This window comes from Meriones unguiculatus, chromosome 8 (assembly GCF_030254825.1).
Source record: "Meriones unguiculatus strain TT.TT164.6M chromosome 8, Bangor_MerUng_6.1, whole genome shotgun sequence".
NCBI classification, from domain to species: Eukaryota; Metazoa; Chordata; class Mammalia; order Rodentia; family Muridae; genus Meriones; species Meriones unguiculatus.
The window spans coordinates 69,058,013-69,076,890 of NC_083356.1; the positions used below are offsets into that span (position 1 = coordinate 69,058,013).

At 53.7% G+C, this 18,878-nt stretch overlaps 1 protein-coding gene across 1 annotated transcript in view; it reads right to left on the reverse strand.

Annotated features, from left to right (window-relative positions):
- Positions 1-269: 269 nt before the first annotated feature.
- Notch1 (notch receptor 1) overlaps positions 270-18,878 on the reverse strand; it is a 46,415-nt gene continuing 27,806 nt past the window's right edge. The window contains exons 16-34 of the mRNA XM_021641056.2: positions 17,223-17,342; positions 16,773-16,925; positions 15,809-16,037; positions 15,028-15,229; positions 14,154-14,307; positions 13,828-14,012; positions 13,270-13,402; positions 12,772-13,029; positions 12,575-12,687; positions 11,185-11,756; positions 10,582-10,983; positions 9,359-9,507; positions 8,041-8,257; positions 7,749-7,836; positions 7,493-7,658; positions 6,156-6,451; positions 4,774-4,921; positions 4,580-4,677; positions 270-3,371 (exon numbers count right to left, since the gene is read on the reverse strand). Coding sequence (XP_021496731.1) covers positions 1,926-3,371; positions 4,580-4,677; positions 4,774-4,921; positions 6,156-6,451; positions 7,493-7,658; positions 7,749-7,836; positions 8,041-8,257; positions 9,359-9,507; positions 10,582-10,983; positions 11,185-11,756; positions 12,575-12,687; positions 12,772-13,029; positions 13,270-13,402; positions 13,828-14,012; positions 14,154-14,307; positions 15,028-15,229; positions 15,809-16,037; positions 16,773-16,925; positions 17,223-17,342 — 5,129 coding nt within the window. The 3' untranslated portion in view covers positions 270-1,925. The remainder of the gene's footprint in view (positions 3,372-4,579; positions 4,678-4,773; positions 4,922-6,155; positions 6,452-7,492; positions 7,659-7,748; positions 7,837-8,040; positions 8,258-9,358; positions 9,508-10,581; positions 10,984-11,184; positions 11,757-12,574; positions 12,688-12,771; positions 13,030-13,269; positions 13,403-13,827; positions 14,013-14,153; positions 14,308-15,027; positions 15,230-15,808; positions 16,038-16,772; positions 16,926-17,222; positions 17,343-18,878) is intronic.

The window sequence follows — 18,878 nt, forward strand, 5'->3', positions numbered from 1 at the left end:
AGATGGAATGACTTTTGGAAAGAGGGCACAGCTGAACTTGAAGTTTGGGATTATTGGACTCAGAGAATAGCAATACATGTCAACATAAGGTGCCTTGACTCCTCTGCAGCCCTCCCACCTTGAAGCCCTGTGCTGTACAGCCTGAGAATGGTTATGTCCCCGTGAGCAACTTTTCTATTATTACTATGTAAGAGATGTTTCAGATTCTGGCTATTTCAGTGGCCCTTGCTCTTCCACCCACCCTGCAAAGTGAGCCAAACAACTCCAAGTTTAGCAAAATGTGGACAAACATCGGCATAATTTTTATTGTAAATTAGTTAACAAAAAGATGAAAAAATACATCACTTTCATTACCTACAGTTTTGCATGTAGATAATTTTTTTAAGTTTCTTTTTTCTGTAAACTACACTTTACTTTATAAAACAAAGAATCAACATCTTAGGATGTGTCTGGTCATATCTACTAGGAATGGCACAGACACTACCCCTCCCTCCAAAGGCCAGGAGGAGCTGCCCTGTGGAGGAGGGCAGCTGCCCCTGAGTAAGCCCCCAGCATACAGTGGTTGGGAGAGGGCTTGGCAGACAGCAGAGGGCTATCCTGGGTTGTGCTTTTAGAAGCTACTGGTTTGGCAGCTGCAGGTCATGAGGCCTGGGTCACACTGAGCTGAGCCACTTGTTCTGACGTTCCTCATCAGCTTAACACAGGACAGACTTGTTCCTTTAGATTTTTTAAACAAAATCCACCTTTAAACATGTATTTACAGATACTTACTCTGCCACAAGCTTACACTTGATACTGCAAGAATCTGCTATGAGCACCACCCTGAACTAGGAGGAGTTGCCTAGAAGCAGGCTCCACCCACATTCCAGCACATTCAAGGCATGTCCCCACCCTAGGCAGTTGGGGGATCAGAGGCCACACAGCCATTTTCTTGAGGTCTCAACGTAGGCTATTCTGGTGAGTTCACAATGCACATAAGTGCCAGGCCCAGGCAGGGACAGTCCATCCTCTATTGAATTCGGATGATGCTGTTCAAGGAGTGATGCTGGGGCCCCACAGGAACAGTCCAGGCAGTATCTTTCTCCAGGAAGTACCATACCCTGCATGGCTCCCTGGTTCAAGATGTCTGGAAGGGGACAGCAGTGGGGCAGGGCAGGGGATAAGTACTCCCAAAGCCCATAAACACTACTGTGGAACACCAAAGCCCGAAGGTTCGTGACAGGTTCTGGACAGTACACGCTGCACATGCCAAGGACACTCCTCTAAACCCACACTGGTGGTTTTAGAAACTGTATAAACCACATCATTTTACTTGTTTCCTGTTCTATATACAAAACTAATCCATGTGCCCAAGGTTCAAGGTCTTGGCCGGTTTCTAAACACATCTACAAATCCCAGGTGACACCAGAATGAGGGGGCAGTGGGTGGGGGTGGCATGCATCTGAGCACAGGGGGCTTTCTGGCCATGGCAGTTTCCAGCTTCTCTTTTCCTGTTGTTTTGTGTGTCTGTGTGTGTGTGTCTGTGTCTGTCTGTGTCTTCGATTTTGGAAAGAAGCAATCAATAAATAACAGCATTTACAAATCATGAATCCTTGTTCATATTTTACAAACACACAGGGAACTTCACCCTGACCAGGAAAATCAAGGCTCTGAGAACTAGTTTATTTTCTTGGAACAGATATGTTTTTCCCTAGTGCCATAGAAAACAATACATATAAATAAAAAGGCAGTGTTTCTGTGGAAAATAAAAGTACATAAATAAATACTAAAAAAAAAAAAAAAAAAAAAGGAAATTTTTGTCCTCTTATTTTGTATAAAAACATTTTTTAAAGGCTCCTTTGGTCGCCCGGCATCCTGGAGCTCTGGAAACGACTCCCAACAGGGCTTGGGAACGGAAGCTCGGGTCCTGCATCCCACATCACTGTTTACTTAAATGCCTCTGGAATGTGGGTGATCTGGGACGGCATGCTGGTGGGCGGGCTGGAGATGCCCTCAGACCAATCAGAGATGTTGGAATGGGGGGAGGAGCTGGACCACTGGTCAGGGGACTCAGGGGATGGGGTGAGAAAAGGGTGCTCTGGCACCTGCAGCTGGTGGCTCGGGGTGTTGTCCACAGGTGAGGATGAGTAGCTGTGCTGGGAAGGAGGGGTCAGGAACTGGGCAGTGGTCATAGGTGGTACCATCGTGGATGGCAGTGATGTGGGCAGGGCCTGGCTTTCTTGGGGCAAGATGGTGTGCACAGGTAGACTGCTGGGGCCCAGTGGCTGCACATCTGCCTGGCTGGGCTCCCCACCCAGGAAGCTCCGGCTCAGATGCCCATTGGCAGCTGAGCTCACACCAAGGTGTGGCTGCGATGGCGGCTGCAGGTTCTGAGGCTGGATTTGTAAGTTCTGTGGCTGCACCTGCTGGGTCTGCACCAGGTGGGGCTGTGTAGCCAGCCGAGTGGTGGGCAGGCCCTGGTAGATAATTGGGGACAAAGTGTTGGTGGAGAGGCTGCTGTGTAGTGGGCCCATCATGCCATGCTGGAGGCCAGCTGCCTGTGTGCTCAGCGTGCCCGATGTCACACCTGGCCGTAGTGGGTTGTACTGGCCAGGCACCATGCCGTTCTGCAGCCGAGAAAGCCACTCACGCTGGCCATTCAAACTTGCAGGCGCACCCACGGTGAAATTCATAGCCCCTGTGCCATTGGTATTCAGCACTGTGCTGGCACTGGAGGCCACAGGCAGGTGCGAGAGGCGTGGCGGAGGTGGCTCAAAGGCCAGCCGGCTGCCCCCAGCCAGTGCTGCCATCTCAGGCTTGGCCGCCACATTCAAGTGGCTGATGCCCAGGTGGGTGTCAGGCATACCAGGCAGGTGGCTGAGAGGCATAGATGGAGACTGCTGGAATGGGGAGGGCTGGAGGGGCGGTGAGGCCACGTCTGACAAGTAGCCGTGGGGTGACTCAAGGGAGTCCACAGGCGACAGCATGCTCGAGCTGTCTAAAAGGCAGCCCTTGCCATCCTGGGACTTCTTCCTCCGTGCTTTGAGGTCTTTAGCTTCCTTGCTGCTACAGGCTAGCCCTTTGGTGCTGGGCTTGCGGGCCTTCTTGCCCTGTGTGGCAGACTTGAGGTTGCCTAGGTAGCCATTGGGTGAGCAGAGGGTGGGAGATAGGGTGGGCGTGCCACCCAGGGCAGTGCCATGCAGCTGTGGGCTGCGCACCAGGTTGTACTCATCCAAGAGCCTCACGATGTCATGGTGCATGCGCTCCTGTGCAATGTCCCGTGGCAGTCGGTCCATGTGATCCGTGATGTCCCGGTTGGCAAAGTGGTCCAGCAACACTTTGGCAGTCTCGTAGCTGCCCTCGCGGGCGGCCAGGAACAAGGGAGTCTCCTCCTGTAGGACATGGACAGGAGGCATATGAAGGAGCTGGGCCTGGTATAGAACCTGCTGAGTCATTCATGATGGGAGGAGGAGCTAGGGAAGCAGTGGTTCCTCTTCCTTTTTTTTGCCTGTCTACACCCAAACATACTAGACTACCAGGAGGATTTATAGTGGGGCCTCCTTATGTTGCCCAAGATAGCCTGGACCTCAGTATCATCCGGCCTCAAGTTTCTTGATGCTAGGATTATAGGCACGTGCCACCACCCCAGTTGGACCTGAGTCATATTTTTAGAGAACCTAGCTGTATCACCTCACACTTCCAGAGGTGTGTGGGTTTGTGGGGCCCTCTGCACTAAACCCATAGGTCTTCCCCTGTGAGGTCAGATTGCCAAAATAAACTGTGTGCCCTTTACCCTCCTCCCCAAAATGCAGGTACAAAATACTGCAAATTGGGGACTCAGGAACTTTTAAGGCAAGTCAATGAATGTGGGGCAGCCATTTCCTGTCCAAAGGGTCACCAGTGGCTGTGGCATCTAAACTGCTTCCAGATCTGCTCTGCCTAGTGAACATAACCACATCTCACTGTGAGGAGTACGAAGGGCCCAGGAGCTTACGGAGCTGACTACCAGGCTCGGATTCTCTTTACACCCAGTGGCCCAGCCTGGACTATGGAGAACCTGGGTACAACAGCAAACCCCGCCCGGAGCATGGTACCTGTTTCCCAATCAGCAGTGGAGCTGGTAAGGGAGGCACAAACCCTGCACTCCTGAGCAACTAAAGAAGAAGTAACTAGCCCTGGACAAACAGAGACGCTTCGAGGCAAGGTGAAGAGATGAAGCCCAGCCCAACAGAGTTTCCTTATCCCAAAGGTAGGAAGGTAATGGTGGGCCAGCCCAGGGGCCTTGCAGGCTTGAGAGTCAAAGCTACCCACCCAATTCTTTGGCCAATCCTGAGCCCCTAGGGTCACCATATTCCACCAGGGACAGAGGGGAACAGAAGGCAAGATCCAAGTAACAGTTGACACAGGACAGCTGCTGCTGTCTCACCCCATCTCCAGCGAGAGTGTGGGTTACTTCATCTGCCATTGTCCCAGCCCCCATACTTGGGAGGCATCCGAAAAATCAGCTATGTCCCAGACACTCTAACACTCTTAGTGCTCTACATTTGGTTGCACTAGAACCCTATCCTGGTCCTGCGGTTAAGGCAGCCCCTCTGCTCACCTTGTTGTTTTGCATGTCTTTGTTGGCTCCATTCTTTAGGAGCACAACTGCAGCATCCACATTGTTCACTGCGGCTGCCCAATGCAGGGCTGACTTGCCTGGAAAGGAAGCAAGGAGAAAAGAGAGTAGATTAGGGTGAAGCAGACCATGTATTGGCTGATGTCCTCAGTAGCTAGGCTGTAGCATGGGCCTACCTAGGTCATCCACAGCATTGACGTCAGCATGCGAGTTGATGAGGTCCTCTAGCATGCCCTCCACAGCCAGTCGCGCAGCCAGGATCAATGGGGTTGTGCCATCATGCATGCGGGCGTCCAGATCTGTGGCTCTATTCCGGAGCAGGATCTGGAAGGCAGGGATGAACTCAGGTAGAATGGTCCAAAGACAAGCCCCCATCTCCACGAACCAATGCCTGGCCTGGGCTTAGCTGTTCTCATGACTCAGGTGAGCCGCTGAGGAAGAAGGGACACTATGGAGCTACACTCAATCTGCAGGAGGGGCTAGCAGCCCCTGGTGACAGTCACGGCTGCCAGAACTACCTCCAGGTTGGGTCTCGTGTATGGGACTGAGGGGAGGGTAACCAGGATGGGAATCCGGCTTATGGCTCATAGCTGTACTTGGATCTGCTAAGCTTCCCTGCTTGAGTCAGGTGGGGGGAGTAGGATGGTGGCCTGGGTAAGAACTCATAGCACTGCCTGGATTCCTGCAGAGTATACACACATCTGTCTATGCAAGCAAAGCATGCCATGTTGAGAGCTATACACCAGGCAGGACCTGCTCTGGGTTCATCTTATCCTGTGTCTGATCTCAACTTCTCTTTGCTGTTTTGGAATAGGATTTTTCTATAAAGATTAGGCTAGCCTCATGCTCACAGTCCTCTCAGATTCTAGAGTGCTGGGATAACAGGTGTTTACTGCCCTGTCTTAATTTCTTCTGCAGATCGAGGATGTGTTGCTCAAGTTAAGAAGTGATGAAATGGCAAACTTTTTGCCGCCTGGTCTGTGCCCCGTTAGAGCCTGGTTTAGGACCGTCCAGAGGACTGGGCCTGGTGGCAGGGGTCACTGGTTGGCAGCATGCAGGAACAACTACTAGGGATGTTCCCTGGAGACCCACGCAGCTAAGTCCCTAACTCCACCCTCGCTGGCTCCAAGCTTCTAAGCAAAGCCAGGAGATCGGTTTGCAGGCCAGGACCAGTATCCTCTAAAGCTCTCTTTCTGCCGCCCTGGACTTTGCCTGCGGCCACAGCTGAATGGGGTGGGACTAGACTGCAAAGGCTGCAGCACTGGGATGGAGGCCCCAAGTCAGGCCATAGCCTTGGGACTGAAGGGTCTTCCAGAGGGTAGGGAGGCCCTGCCTCACCCTGTAGGTTCCTCAGGACCACCTTCAGCCAGCTTGCCCAGAGAACACAGGTGGGGCTTGATGCCCTTTGTAACCTGGACTTTTTTCAAAGTGCAGTTCCAATGTGGAGGTTCAGCTCTCCCTGGCCAGTCACACTTGGAATTGGGGCTGGCAGGGCCTATGGTGGCCAGACCACTGCTCCAGAAGAGATCACTGGCCTCAAGGATGCAATGCTGCCTACCTGGAAGACACCCTGAGCATCTGCGGACACTGCTGCATGTAATGGGGTGCGCCCCATGTTGTCTTGGATGTTGGCATCTGCACTGGCCTCCAGCAAGCGCTTGGCAGCATCTGAACGAGAGTATCGGGCAGCCAGGTGCAAGGCGGTCTCCCCTGTGCGGTCTGTCTGGTTGTGCAAACTGGCACCCTGGTAGATGAAGTCAGAGATGACAGCAGGGGCATCTTCTTCTTCTTCGCTGTTGCCTGTCTCAAGGCCCCCTCCACTGCAGGAGGCAATCATGAGTGGTGTGAAACCATCTGCAGGGAGGACAGAGACAGGAGTGGGCATGGGAGGGCTAGTGTCAGCCTCAGGGAGGGTCAGTATCCAGCCATGGCCATGGCAGCCCTGCCACAGCCTTCAGGTCAAGGGACAGTGGTGTGGATAGACATGCCTCAGCACATGGTGGCTACCAGGGGCTGCTGAAGGCACCCCGAGTTCCTGCAGGACAGAGCCCTCATCTGGCTGCCAATCCACAGGGATTGAGACCCCTCCAGTTTTACTTTCTGACCTGCCCAAGATACCTTTCATCAAAGACCTACTCAGGAAAAAGACAAGAAAAAAATGTACTTTGGGCAACACTGGGCAAATGAGATGGCTCAGTAGGTGAAGACCTTTGCTGGCAAGCCTGACGACCTGATCCCTGGGATCCACATGGTAGAGGAGGAAATCAACTCATACAAGTTGTCCTCCAACCTCCATGTATGTGCTATGGTACATGTGTGCCCCTTGCACTCAAATGATTAAATGCTTAAAAATATAAGAGCTGGAGAGATAGCTCAGTGGTTAAGAACACTAACTGCTCTTCCTAGAGGACCTGGGTTCAATTCCCAGCACCTGTATGACTGCTCACAACCATCTGTAACTCCAGTTCCAGGTGACCCAATGGCTTCTTCTAGCTTCCACAGACACTGGCATGCAAATGATACCCAGACATATTTGTAGGCAGAACCATGCACATAAAATGTCTTTTGTACATTCACATATACATATATATGTATATAATTTTGAAATTCTTTAGCCAGGCCTGGAAGCCACACCTGTAATCCCATCATACTGGAAGCTGAGTCAGAAAAATCATATTTGGTGCTAGCCCGGCCTATACAGTAAGACCCTGTCTCAAAAAACAAAGGGAAAAAAAAATGACACTTTGACTATTGCAAAGCAGCATTTCATGAAAAAGTGTACTTTGGGGCCTGCAGGAGTCTGGTGATCAGCTCAGGAAGGGTGCTGCTTTGGCAGAGCCATTCAGAGCCAACCTCTAAGTCTATGCTAGTAAAGTGTGTCTCCAGTGGCCTCACCTGGTCCTCGGACATTGACATCCATGCAGTCAGCATCTACCTCACCCTGAGGTGGTGTTGGGGCCATGGCAGACATGCGCAGGTCAGCGGCGTCCAGGTGCTGCTGGGTCCACTGCCGGTGGTCAGTCTGATCATCCAGGTCAGGAAGAACCACTGGCTCCTCAAACTGAATTTGGACAGAATAAGCAGAGCCTCATCACTTGGAGCCCAAGTGGGAGGTGTCACCTAGAGAAGCCTGGGAGGCTGCAGGACTCACCCGGAACTTTTTGGTCTCCAGGTCTTCGTCCCCCCACTCGTTCTGATTGTCGTCCATCAGGGCACCATCTGAGGCATTCTTCAGGGGCCTGGGTGAGGGGGTAGGGAGAATGAGCAGGTGCTCCAGGAAATGCCCTGAAGCCACACCTCATATGGGCATTCTCTACATGCAGATGGGCTCAGGGTGAGGACAAGGATGAAGGGTCCATGGGCCTGCAGGAACTAAGAACCCTCACCCACCCTGCCACTCAACCCCCCGCCCCACACACACAGTGGGAGCACTGTCCACTCACTTGAGGCCGACAGAGTCTTCGCCGAGCGGTTCTCTCCGCTTCTTCTTGCTGGCCTCTGACACTTTGAAACCCTCAGGGAACCAGAGCTGGCCATGCTGCCGCCGGCGTTTGCGGGACAGCAGTACCCCGCAACCCACAAAGAACAGCAGCACGAAGGCAGCCGCTGCCACGTACATGAGGTGCAGCTGCGAGGGCAGTGGAGGCTCCACCGTCTCACCTGCGGGCAGGGGCGGCAGGCAAGCACCCCACGTCAGGCGTGGTGATGCTGCGGGCCGGTGGGGGGCGGCGGACTGGCTCCACGGCCAGTGCCTCCTCACCCACTCTCCTCCATCCCACCCCCCAAAATAAGGTCATTTTCTACGTGATTAATCAGAATTGCAAACTATTGCTAAATTCTCTCCTGCACCAGCCGATCTGTCTGGAGACAGTGCTCACTTCTCCCTTTTCGAGAAGGAGGATTAGCAAACTTCAAATCGCTGCGCTCGCATTGAGCTGTTAAGACAAAGGATTTAGGGGGATTTTCAAGATACAAACTTCAACACTTCACATGACACCGATCAATTCTTCTCTCTTTCTTAAAAAAAAAAAGAAAAAGAAAAAGAAAAAAACCCACAAAAAAAAAAAAACAAAACTGGTAATGATTTTGAAATAATACCCAACAAAGAAAAATCAGGAATAAAGAAAGAATGGGGAGACAAAAAAGCTCCCCCCACAATTTCTGGCATATGTGTACATTCAAGGGGACAGCCTTTACTTATGGCTGCCACCCTCTACAGGGAGGGAAGGCCATCAAAAAAAATATCAGGAAAGCACTTCCTGAGCTCTGGATGACAGCTGGCACAAGGAGTGAGAGACAGGCTGCCTGCGGCCCTCCCAGACAGACTCTTTCTCCACCCAAGCGGGACAGCAGCACCCCGCAGCCCACAAAGAACGCAGCGCGAAGGCAGCCGCGGCAGATGCAGCTCTGAGGGCAGTGGAGGCTCCGCTGTCTCACATGCGGGCAGGGGTGACAGGCAAGCATCGGGTGTGTCGATGCTGTGGGCCGGTGGGGGAGGTGCACTGGCCCCCCAAGTGGGACTTGAGAGGTGGGGCACTCGCTTAATTTTTTTTTTTTTAATGTATATAGGTTCTTTGCCTGCATGCATGTCTGTGAACCCTGTGCATGTCTGGTGCCTGCAGAGGTCAGAAAGTGTCGGATGCCCTGGAATTGGAGTTATAGTTATGAGATGTCTGGGTGCAGGGATTTGAACCCAGGTCCTCTACAAGAGCAGCCAGTGTTGGTAACCACGGAATCACCTTTCCAACCAGGATTACTCACTCTTTACTGCCTCGATCTTGTAGGGAATATTGAGGCTGCCAAGCGAGGCAAGCGCGCCCAGGAAGGCAGCCACGTCGGTGGCGCTCTGGAAGCACTGTGAGGATGACTGCACACATTGCCGGTTGTCGATCTCCAGGTAGACAATGGAGCTGAGAACACATACACCACAACGAGGTCACGTTCCCAAGCACGCGGCCTGCACACCAGACCCGACTCCCTCTCCTACCACCCTGACCAAGAGAGCATATTTGACAACAGCTCTGCAATGGGACTGTCTCCCTGCAGCCGCAGTTTTTAGCAGGGGCTCATCCTGCTGTGGAGCATGCTGTCCAGCCTTGCCCCTTAGCTGCCACAGCACCCATTCTCTTCACGTCGGAGAATAGAGACTGTCTTTAGGCATCCAGGGCCACCTTGAGAGCAGTGCCTGGTGCCCCATGGACATTCAGGGTTGCAGATGTGGCTTATTTCTCAGAACTCCCTAGGGAGCGGTCTGAGGCAACAGCAGGTTCAGATGTTGGACAGCCAAGACTCTTATGCCAGCCAAGTCACCCGCTCTCAGGCACTGGCCTCCCAGGCGTAGAATTCTAAGACAGTGTCCAGGTGACAATGCATTTCTGACCTTTACTGCAGTCCCATGCTGAGCCAAGACTAGGAACTATGTGTCAGGAGACATGAAGGGGCCACCAGACGAATGCCCAGCAGCTTAAAGAGAAATAGATGGCAGGCCCCTGGGATCTCCAAATGCAGGCTGTGGGGGTCAACATTCCTGGCTGGTGCTTCTCTGCCCGACCCCAGGTGGCTCTGTGCAGCATCCATGAGATGCCCTTATTTGTGCCTCCTCACCGCCACCATCATCTCCTCACCCTTCCAGGCTCAACAACAGAGCCCTTCAGCATCCCTCAACTGTCCTCCGAAGTATGGAGGAGAGACTGTAGAAACAGTGGTGGCAGGATTGGTCTAGGATGACTTAGCCCCATGGGACACTCTGGAGGTTTTCATTAGTTTGGTCCCCAACACCTGGTACAAAGTGGGGCCGAAAAACCACATGCTGGGCAAACAGTGAAGCCTTCCAGGTACGAGGAGAGGGCTGGCCTCAGAATTCCAAGTCCTTTTAGGCCATAAAGTACCACCTCCCCAGAGGTCACCTCCAGGGCTGAGCTGATTAGAGGACACAGGGACACATGGGGTAACAGCCACAGCAGCAGGATCGGGAGCTCACTCACCCACGGATGTCCATGGGGTCCAGCTCCCTGCGCCGGCGCCCACCACCCGTGCCTGGAAGCAGTGAAGAGGTGGCCCAGCCCACTGCAGAGCGCTTAATCGGGTGTTTGCGCAGCTCTTCCTCACGGCCATAATAAGGGAAGATCATCTGCTGGCCTTGCGCATCGCGCTTGAAGACCACGTTGGTGTGCAGCACGTGGCTGAGCTCCCGCAGGAAGTGGAAGGAGTTGTTCCGAAGCTGCTCAGGAGGGAGTAGCACCACCAACACCAGCGTGCCTGCCGCCAGCCGCTCAGGTACATGTTCTGCACAGTCCAGCCCATCCCACTCGCACTCGGCACTGTTGCAGCCCTGGTCGCAGTGGCCGTCACTGAAGTGGTCCTTGCAGTACTGGTCATACAGGGGGCTAAGGCGGGAGAGGACACACTCAGTCCCATCCCAGCCTGTGGGCCTCACACCCACCCTGCCTGGGCCAGACCTGGGAAATGTGCTCGTTGTACCCAATGGACAGGGGTAGACACTGGCTTCTCGTTCCTGGTACTTAGTCTGGTCCTCCCCTAGCTGCCTGCTGAGCCCTGGGGCTCTGAAGCACCCCCACCTTACTTACTTGCACTGTCCCTCAGTGAGCTGGCAGTCAAAGCCATCAAAGAGGCAGCCAGCGGAGCTGCACTGGCTGTCGCAGTGGCCGTCACTGAAGTACTTCCAGCACTGCAGGGACTGTGTGCAGTTCTTCCAGGGGTCGTTGAAGTTGAGGGAGCAGTCCCCGCCGTCCCAGCCACACGCGTGGTTGTTACACTGCAGGTCGCAGACCTTGTTGCCTGCATCCTTCTGGCACTCGGGCAGCTCGCAGGCCTCCTCAATCTGTGGCGGGGGGATGTCGCGCCCGGCGCCACCGGTGAAGCTGTAGTCCAGGATGTGGCACAGCAGTCCATTGAATTTGGCAGGGCACAGACAGCGGTAGAAAGGGCTCTCAGATGTGGGCTCACAGGTGCCCTGATTGTAGCAGGGATTGCTACCCACACAGGGGCTGCTGGCTGGGAACTGACACTCGGGGCCAGTGAAGGAGCCCAGGCACAGGCAGGTGGGACTTCGTGGGCCTGAGATGCACGTGCCACCGTTGAGGCAGCGCAAACTGCCACAAGTGCGGGCGTCATTCTCACACGTGGCACCCTCAAAGCCCTGTGGTGGAGAAAGGATGGTGCATGGGATCAGGGTGCGTGGGTTCAGGAATACCACACACCCCAGCCTAGGCCTGGCTACACCCCGTGACCTGTGAAAGGTGTCCATGGCCCTTAAAACATCCTCACCATGGGAAGCTCCCCAAGATCTTCAAATTGGAGGACTAGCTGACTGGGTAGAACTCTAGGAGTTTTTAGAGCCACAAAACCCTAGGCTGACACTGGTACCTTATATGTGTATGACTCCCTGAGTGTCAGTACCCAAGAGCAAATAGTGCACATTAGTGCCAGCTCAGAGTGACCCTCAATACCTTCTGTGCAAGGTGGTAACCATAGGAAATGGCAGGCAAGTTGGGGACCTGGCCTTCCTGCTAAATTCTCATGCAACCTAAAACTGTTCATTCTAAAATAAACATCTATTTAAGAATGATGGGCTGGGACTCAGCGGCAGAACATTTGCCCAGCATGTGTGAGGATCTAGGTTTCCAATATAGCACAGCAGCGAATACACTTTTTAAACAGGGTCTTGTTCTGTAGCTTAAGGTAGCTCAAATACAGGGCGATCTTTCAGCCTCAGCCTCCAGAGTACTGGGACTACAGACACGTATGTATCATACCCACTCAAGTTTTATGAATGAGGTGGGGGAGTGGACATGAGGAAGTATGGGACTTGGTCCCTAGCCTCTGCTAGAGGCCTTCAGGCTGACCTATTCAGGGTGAGAGTGTGTGTGGGACAGATCCACCCAAGAGAGGAGTCAGTGGGTCCAGGCACCCTCAGACCTGACACCTTCGCAACTGCCCAGGGCCAGGAGTACTTACCGCAGGGCACCTGCAGATGAATCCACGGGCGGTGTTGGAGGCCACGGCACAGACACCGCCATTCTTGCATGGTTTGCCCCTGCAGCCATTGATGACTGACTCGCAGCGGCGTCCTGTGTGAGGGGACAGTAAGGAGCCAGCCCTGCCTGCTGACACTGCCCATCCACCCATTCGGCCCACCAGCCCAAGGTACGCACCAGTGTGGCCAGCCCGGCACTCGCAGTGGAAGTCATTAACACGCTGCACGCAGTTCTGGGTACCTCGTGGGTCACAAGGGTTGGAGAGACACTCATTGACATCGCCCTCGCACCGCTCCCCGACGAAGCCTGGTGGGCAGGTGCAGCTATAGCCACCCACCTGGTCCACACAGGTGCCATTGTTGAAGCACTTGGGGCTTCTCGAGGCAGGATCAAGTGGGGGGTGGCAGTCATCAACATTGATCTCACAGTGCACGCCTGCAGAGCAACCATGAAAACTATCAGGAGACGGCACCAGCTGTACTCTGTCCTGTATAGCCCAGTCCAGCAATCACTTAGAAACCGGGACCCAGAGAAGGTGGCACAGTGCCAGTGGAGCCCATCTTCCTACTAAGACTCCTGTTCCTTGGCCAGTTCTGCATCACCTTGGTCCCACAAGGCAAGATGGAGTGAACTCCGGCTGGATCCTGCCCATGCCACCCAGGCCTCCACCCTTACCCTGTGTGCCCCTGGGGCAGGAGCACTTGTAGGTGTTGGTCAGATCAATGCAGGTACCCCCATTCTGGCAGGGCTGGGACAGGCACTCGTTGATCTCCTCAGAGCAGTTAGACCCGTGATAGCCAGCCACACACTGTAGAAACGGCACAGGCCACAGCTTAGCTGGGGTCATGATATCATGTTTCCCTTGCTACACAGGGCCACACAAATAGTTAGGCCTACATTGTCAGCCCTGAATGGAGGGCTCCACCCAGCAAACCCCAGGCAGGACCTTAGTAAGTTAAAGTCACTGTCGGGGGGGGGGACACAACACCTGGTCCCATAGGAGTGAGGCCTTAGAGCAGGTCTTAGGTAACATGAGACCATCTAGGAAAGGGCACATTCCTCCTCCTCCAGCACATCTGTAATGCACCTGGATCCCGTACAGGTATATGACAACACCTTGCTCTTACAAGACAGTGGTGTCAGTCTGCCATGATATACCTGCTCCCAGTCAAAAGCCCTCCTGCAGCAACACTCGTGCCAATACCCTCTTGGCCACCCCAGGACGACCCACACCTTGCAGGAAAAGCCACCGAGGTAGTCAGTGCAGGTGGCTCCATTCTGGCAAGGGTTAGGTGAGCACTCATCCACCTCGTCCTCGCAGTAGCTGCCCGTGTACCCTGCCTGGCAGTGGCAGTAATGTTTGTCTTCCTCATCCACACAGAGCCCTCCATGCTGGCACAGGAGAGTGACGTCGATGCCTGTGGAGACAAGACGGGAAGGAACTGAGGCCTGGGCTCCAACTCTGAGGACTACGGCCGTGCCCTCCTGACCTGGTGGGCACTAGGGCGTTCCTGGCCTAAGATGAGCTGGAGCAAGGACAGATGGGCCAAGCCAGTTACCTCGCTTCTGTGCAGCCACCTCGCAGGACACACTGAGCACATCGCAGTTGAAACCAGTCCAGCCGCTGCGGCACTCACAGTGGTACTGTGTGTTGGTCTGCCAGCACTTGCCGCCATTTTTGCAAGGAGCTGAGTCACACCAGCGCACGAGGTTCTGAGGAGATAGGCAGTGGTTGGCCCCTTCCCCACCAACTCTGGTCCTGGCCAGCTCTCAGTAGGGCGGTGTTCTCACCCTTCCTAATGCTGTGACCTAATACAGCTCCTTATGTTGTGACCCCCAACTATACAATTATTTTGTTGCTATTTCATACCTATAATTGTGCTACTGTTATGAATTATAATGTAAATATCTGATATGCGACTCCTATTGGGGTCATCCCACAGGTTGAGAACCAGTGGAGTGGAGCATTTTACCCCCTACCTCCCACCCCACCCCCGCCCTACCACCAGCTCAAAATGTCACCTAAGAACTCCCAGGCACAGGGCTCACAAACACCCCTGCCCTGGGAGCAACCTCGAACTGGGCCCATGTCTCTCTTGCTGTCCTCTGCAACCCCACATGCTGCCTTTCCTTGGACACCCTCTATCAGAAGTGAGCACTGCCCCCAGGCTGATTTGGATCGACGGCCACATAGTGCACTCCACAGAAGCAAGAGCCTGGCATCTATACCCACCTGTTTCTCTCAAAAGTGCCCAATTTGGCATTTTCCCAGAGGATGTGGGTCCACTCTGAGTCTAGCAACCCATGATGGCACCTGGGAGCCCTCCCTGCCTCTGTGTCCCCGACCCTCTGAAAGTTAGCATGGCTCAGGCTGAGCAGTGGGCAGGGGAGAGTCCTAGGCCTTCTGTGTCACACTCTGCAATCTCAGCTCACCTGGCAGTTGAGGCCCGTGTAGCCCTGTGGGCAGGTGCACTTATAGGTACCATAGCTGTCTTGGCAAGTGCCACCATGCAGACAGGGCCGTGAGTCACACTCATTGACATCATACTGGCAGTAGCTGCCCGTGAAGCCAGGTGGGCACAGACAGGTGAAGGAGTTGATACCATCCACACAGGTGCCACCATTGAAGCAGGAGCTGGAGACAGAGGGGAAGCAGGGGAGAGTGAGTGAGCACCCTGAAGTCCTTACAGAGGAGACAACTCTATGCCAGCCTGGCCACAACACTCAATTCATGATCAGAGATTTTATAGATAGAGATTTTATGCACATGGGTGCATGACGGTTAAAAAAAATCAAGGGCAAAATAAGAATACTGTAGAAGCACATCACAAACTAGGCTTGAGATTGACATTTAATTCTAAGCTTCCTGGCAACTAGGGCAAAAGGGAAAATAAGCTCTTGTTTGATAGGAGGTTGGTTCATCAGTTCCTCTGGATAAACTTCCTTCTTCTAAGTCACTGAAGGTCACAATGGCCCTTTAGGAGGGACACCACAGTATAATGAACAATGCTGGATTCAACTCAATTAGTGCTAAATGCCCACTGGATCTGGACAAGACACCTGCTTGAAAGGCCATGCTGTCATCCATTTTGTGTCCTTCACCATCCATTTCTTCCCCTGCCTCAGCCAATGCCAGGTCCCACCAGGCCCCTTGGGAAGGTAATGCAGCTCTTGGTACACATGCCACACACTCCAGGGGGACCCTGGGACACACCTCTCGGTACAGTCCGGTGTATTGTTCTCGCAGTGGATGCCATTGAAGCCTGCAGGGCAGGTGCATGTGTAGCTGTCCACACAGTCGGTGCAGTTGGCACCGTTTCGGCAGGGATTACTGGCACATTCATTGATGTCCTCCTCACAGAAGGCACCCTGGAAGCCAGGCAGGCAGTCGCAGAAGGCTGTGTTGATGCCATCGGTGCAGGAACCCCCATTGTGACATGGGTCTGAAGGGACAGAAAAATGAGCCTTAGGGTGGCTGATGGCCATGCTACAGGGATCTGAGGCTGAGAAGGTGGTGTGGGATGGCAAGGGCTCACAGAAAGCCTCTGGTAACACTAGTTGATGGGTCCACACACTCTGAGCTGATCCCAGCTCTGAGCCTAGGATCTGCTCCACATATGTTCCTTCCCTCAGCCCCAAAGACAGTGGCAAGACAGGAATTCAGGCAGCTTCACAGAGCAGTCATGGGGAAGCCCACTCCTTACATATATCCTGATGGTGCCAGGTCAACCCTCCCTCAATCTCTGTCTTTAGCTTTGAATCAGGATGGGGGCAACCTCAGAGCCCTACACAACTCAGTGGGTCCCGACAAGGCCCAAGTGTCAAGGCTGAACATAGCCAGGCCCCATGTCATCATTGTGAAGTGCCTGGTATCTCTGTTCCATGTCATACAACTGGGTTGGCCAATCTAGTTGCAAAGCCTTTTGTAGCCACTCCGGTCAGCCCATGTGAAGCACACAGCGGTGTTCAACAGTCACTTCCTGGCCTGTCCCTAGCATCTGACCTGTCTCCTTTCAGGCACAGCTTAGGACATGGCTACTACTCACAGTCTTGCAGCATTGGCTGCCACTAGGTGCCAGGCCTATTTTCCATCCTCAGACTCTCAGCAGCTCCCTGACATGTGTGTCTAGGGACACAGGCACCTGAATGTGGGGTGGACAGAGCTGGGTACCACTTACTGGGCCGGCAGTCATCGATGTCACTCTCACAGTTGCGTCCTGTGTAGCCAGCCTGGCAGAGGCAGCGGTAGCTGCCATTGGTGTTCTGGCAGGAGGCATCATGGCGACATGGGCTTTTCACACACTCATTGATGTCGATCTCACAGGTTTGACCTGTGAGGACAAGATTCATTTGGTTACCCTGCCCCAACCAGCTGAGCTTCTGCCCTAGCTGGTCTACCTGCAATACTTCTCCCCCGACCTCAAGGGAACAGAAGACCATGGAGTCAGGATGGCAAGGGCCATCCAAGGTCATCTTCTGCTGCTGGAGCTTCCCAGAGTAGGTGGCTCAGCACCTATGACCTCATTTCTGGAGACTAGAGCCTACTTCTTCCTGCCTGGAGCTGGCCAGGCCCTGGACTTCCCACCCACCATCCTTGTTCCAGTCTGGTAGGACCAGGCTAGCCTCACCTTGCCAGCCTGTGGGACAGACACAGGAAAAGCTCTCATAGTCCTCAGACTCCTTGCACACTCCACTGTTTTTGCAGGGGCTGGTGGCACATGGGGCCAATACCACCTCACACGCGGCTCCTAGGGAGAAAGATAGGGAGTAGAATCCAGTGGTCCTGGCCCACAGTATCTCCCAGAGAGGGGAGAAAGGGTGTAGGGACCCTCCCTGTATGCTTGGCCAGCCAGACCCTGATCCAGACAATCACAGACAGGAAGTCAGATATAAAGCAGAAACAAATCTCTCTCTGAAAATCACGTTTTAAAAGTATATGGTTATATGCACATGGGTGTGTATGTGTGCACGAGTGTGCATGCAGAGGCAGAAATGATGTCAGGGGCCTGCTACAAACTCTGCATCTTTTTCCTTTGAGACAGAGTCTCACTGAATCCGAAGCTTGCCATTTTAGCTAGGCTGGACAGCCAGTGAGCTCTCAGGATACATCTGGCTCTGCTCCCAAATGTTGGGTTTACAGGCAGTTATTGGTGCTCTATTTTCATGGAACAGGTCTCATATTTCCACAGCAAGCACTCTTTCTTCAGGAGCCATCTATCGAGCCCCCAAAACCATCTCTTGTCTCCCAAACGCTGCAAGATGCAGCTTGGGCCTTGCCCAACCATAAAACCCCAAAAATACAGTAACAGGTGGCTGAGCCTCGAAGACCCTGATTTGCTCCCCATCCCAGGAAAAGCCTTGCAGCTATTCCTGAGGCTCTGGCTCACAGGAGGTTACTCTAGAGGGAGACAGCGCTACTATGGCTACCCCAACACATCAAAGTTGTCAGGGAGCATGGGGGCAGCAGCATACCAGGCAGTGAATCTGATAACCGCCTGGGGGAGCCATGTGGAATCCAGGCTAGCTTTCCTGTTTATGGCCATGGTTGGCTCCAGGAGCTAAGCAAGGAAGCCTTATCTTCCTTGTCTCCCGCCATGTCCCCAGCCTGCTGGTGTGAGTCTCCAGAGCCTCTCTCTCTATCGGTTTCCACGGTGACCTGAACAGACAGGAACTTTGACAGAGTTTCCGACAATTGTGCAAAGGGAAGCAGGAAGCAGGCCAGCAGGAAGCTGGTCAGCATGGCTTGACTCCTCCTGCCAGCCCCGATAGCAACAAGACCAAGAGGGACATGGGGTGCGCCCAGCTGCTGACAGTTTCCTCACTGACCAACACAGAAGACAAAATCCAGGCCCTTTAACTTCTGTCAAAGAAAACAGCATCCCGGTCACCAGCTGCCAGGCATTGACCCTCCGCCTCCACAGACCCACTTGGGGTGTCCAGAGCCCGGCGGCAGTAGCATGAAGCCACCAGTATTCAGTGGCAGTATTGGGAGCTGCAGGAGTTGTGGGGCAACATGGCCACGGCTTTCATGTTCAATGCTTTGCACATCTCTCCTGCAGGGGGTCCACTTCCCACCATTCCTTAGGCAGTGCCCATGGCAGGAGCAGCCTCTGTTCATCTGAACAGAGGGCTCCTTGTCTCCTCACACAAAGAAACTGCCATCAAAGGAATCCCAGGCCCAGCCGACAGAGGAGGGCAGCCAGGGTCCCCAGAGGCACAGGCAAAGTGGACACTGATCCATGCTGTGTTCACCAGCCCCCTGGGCTTTTCCTGGAGGAGTCCAG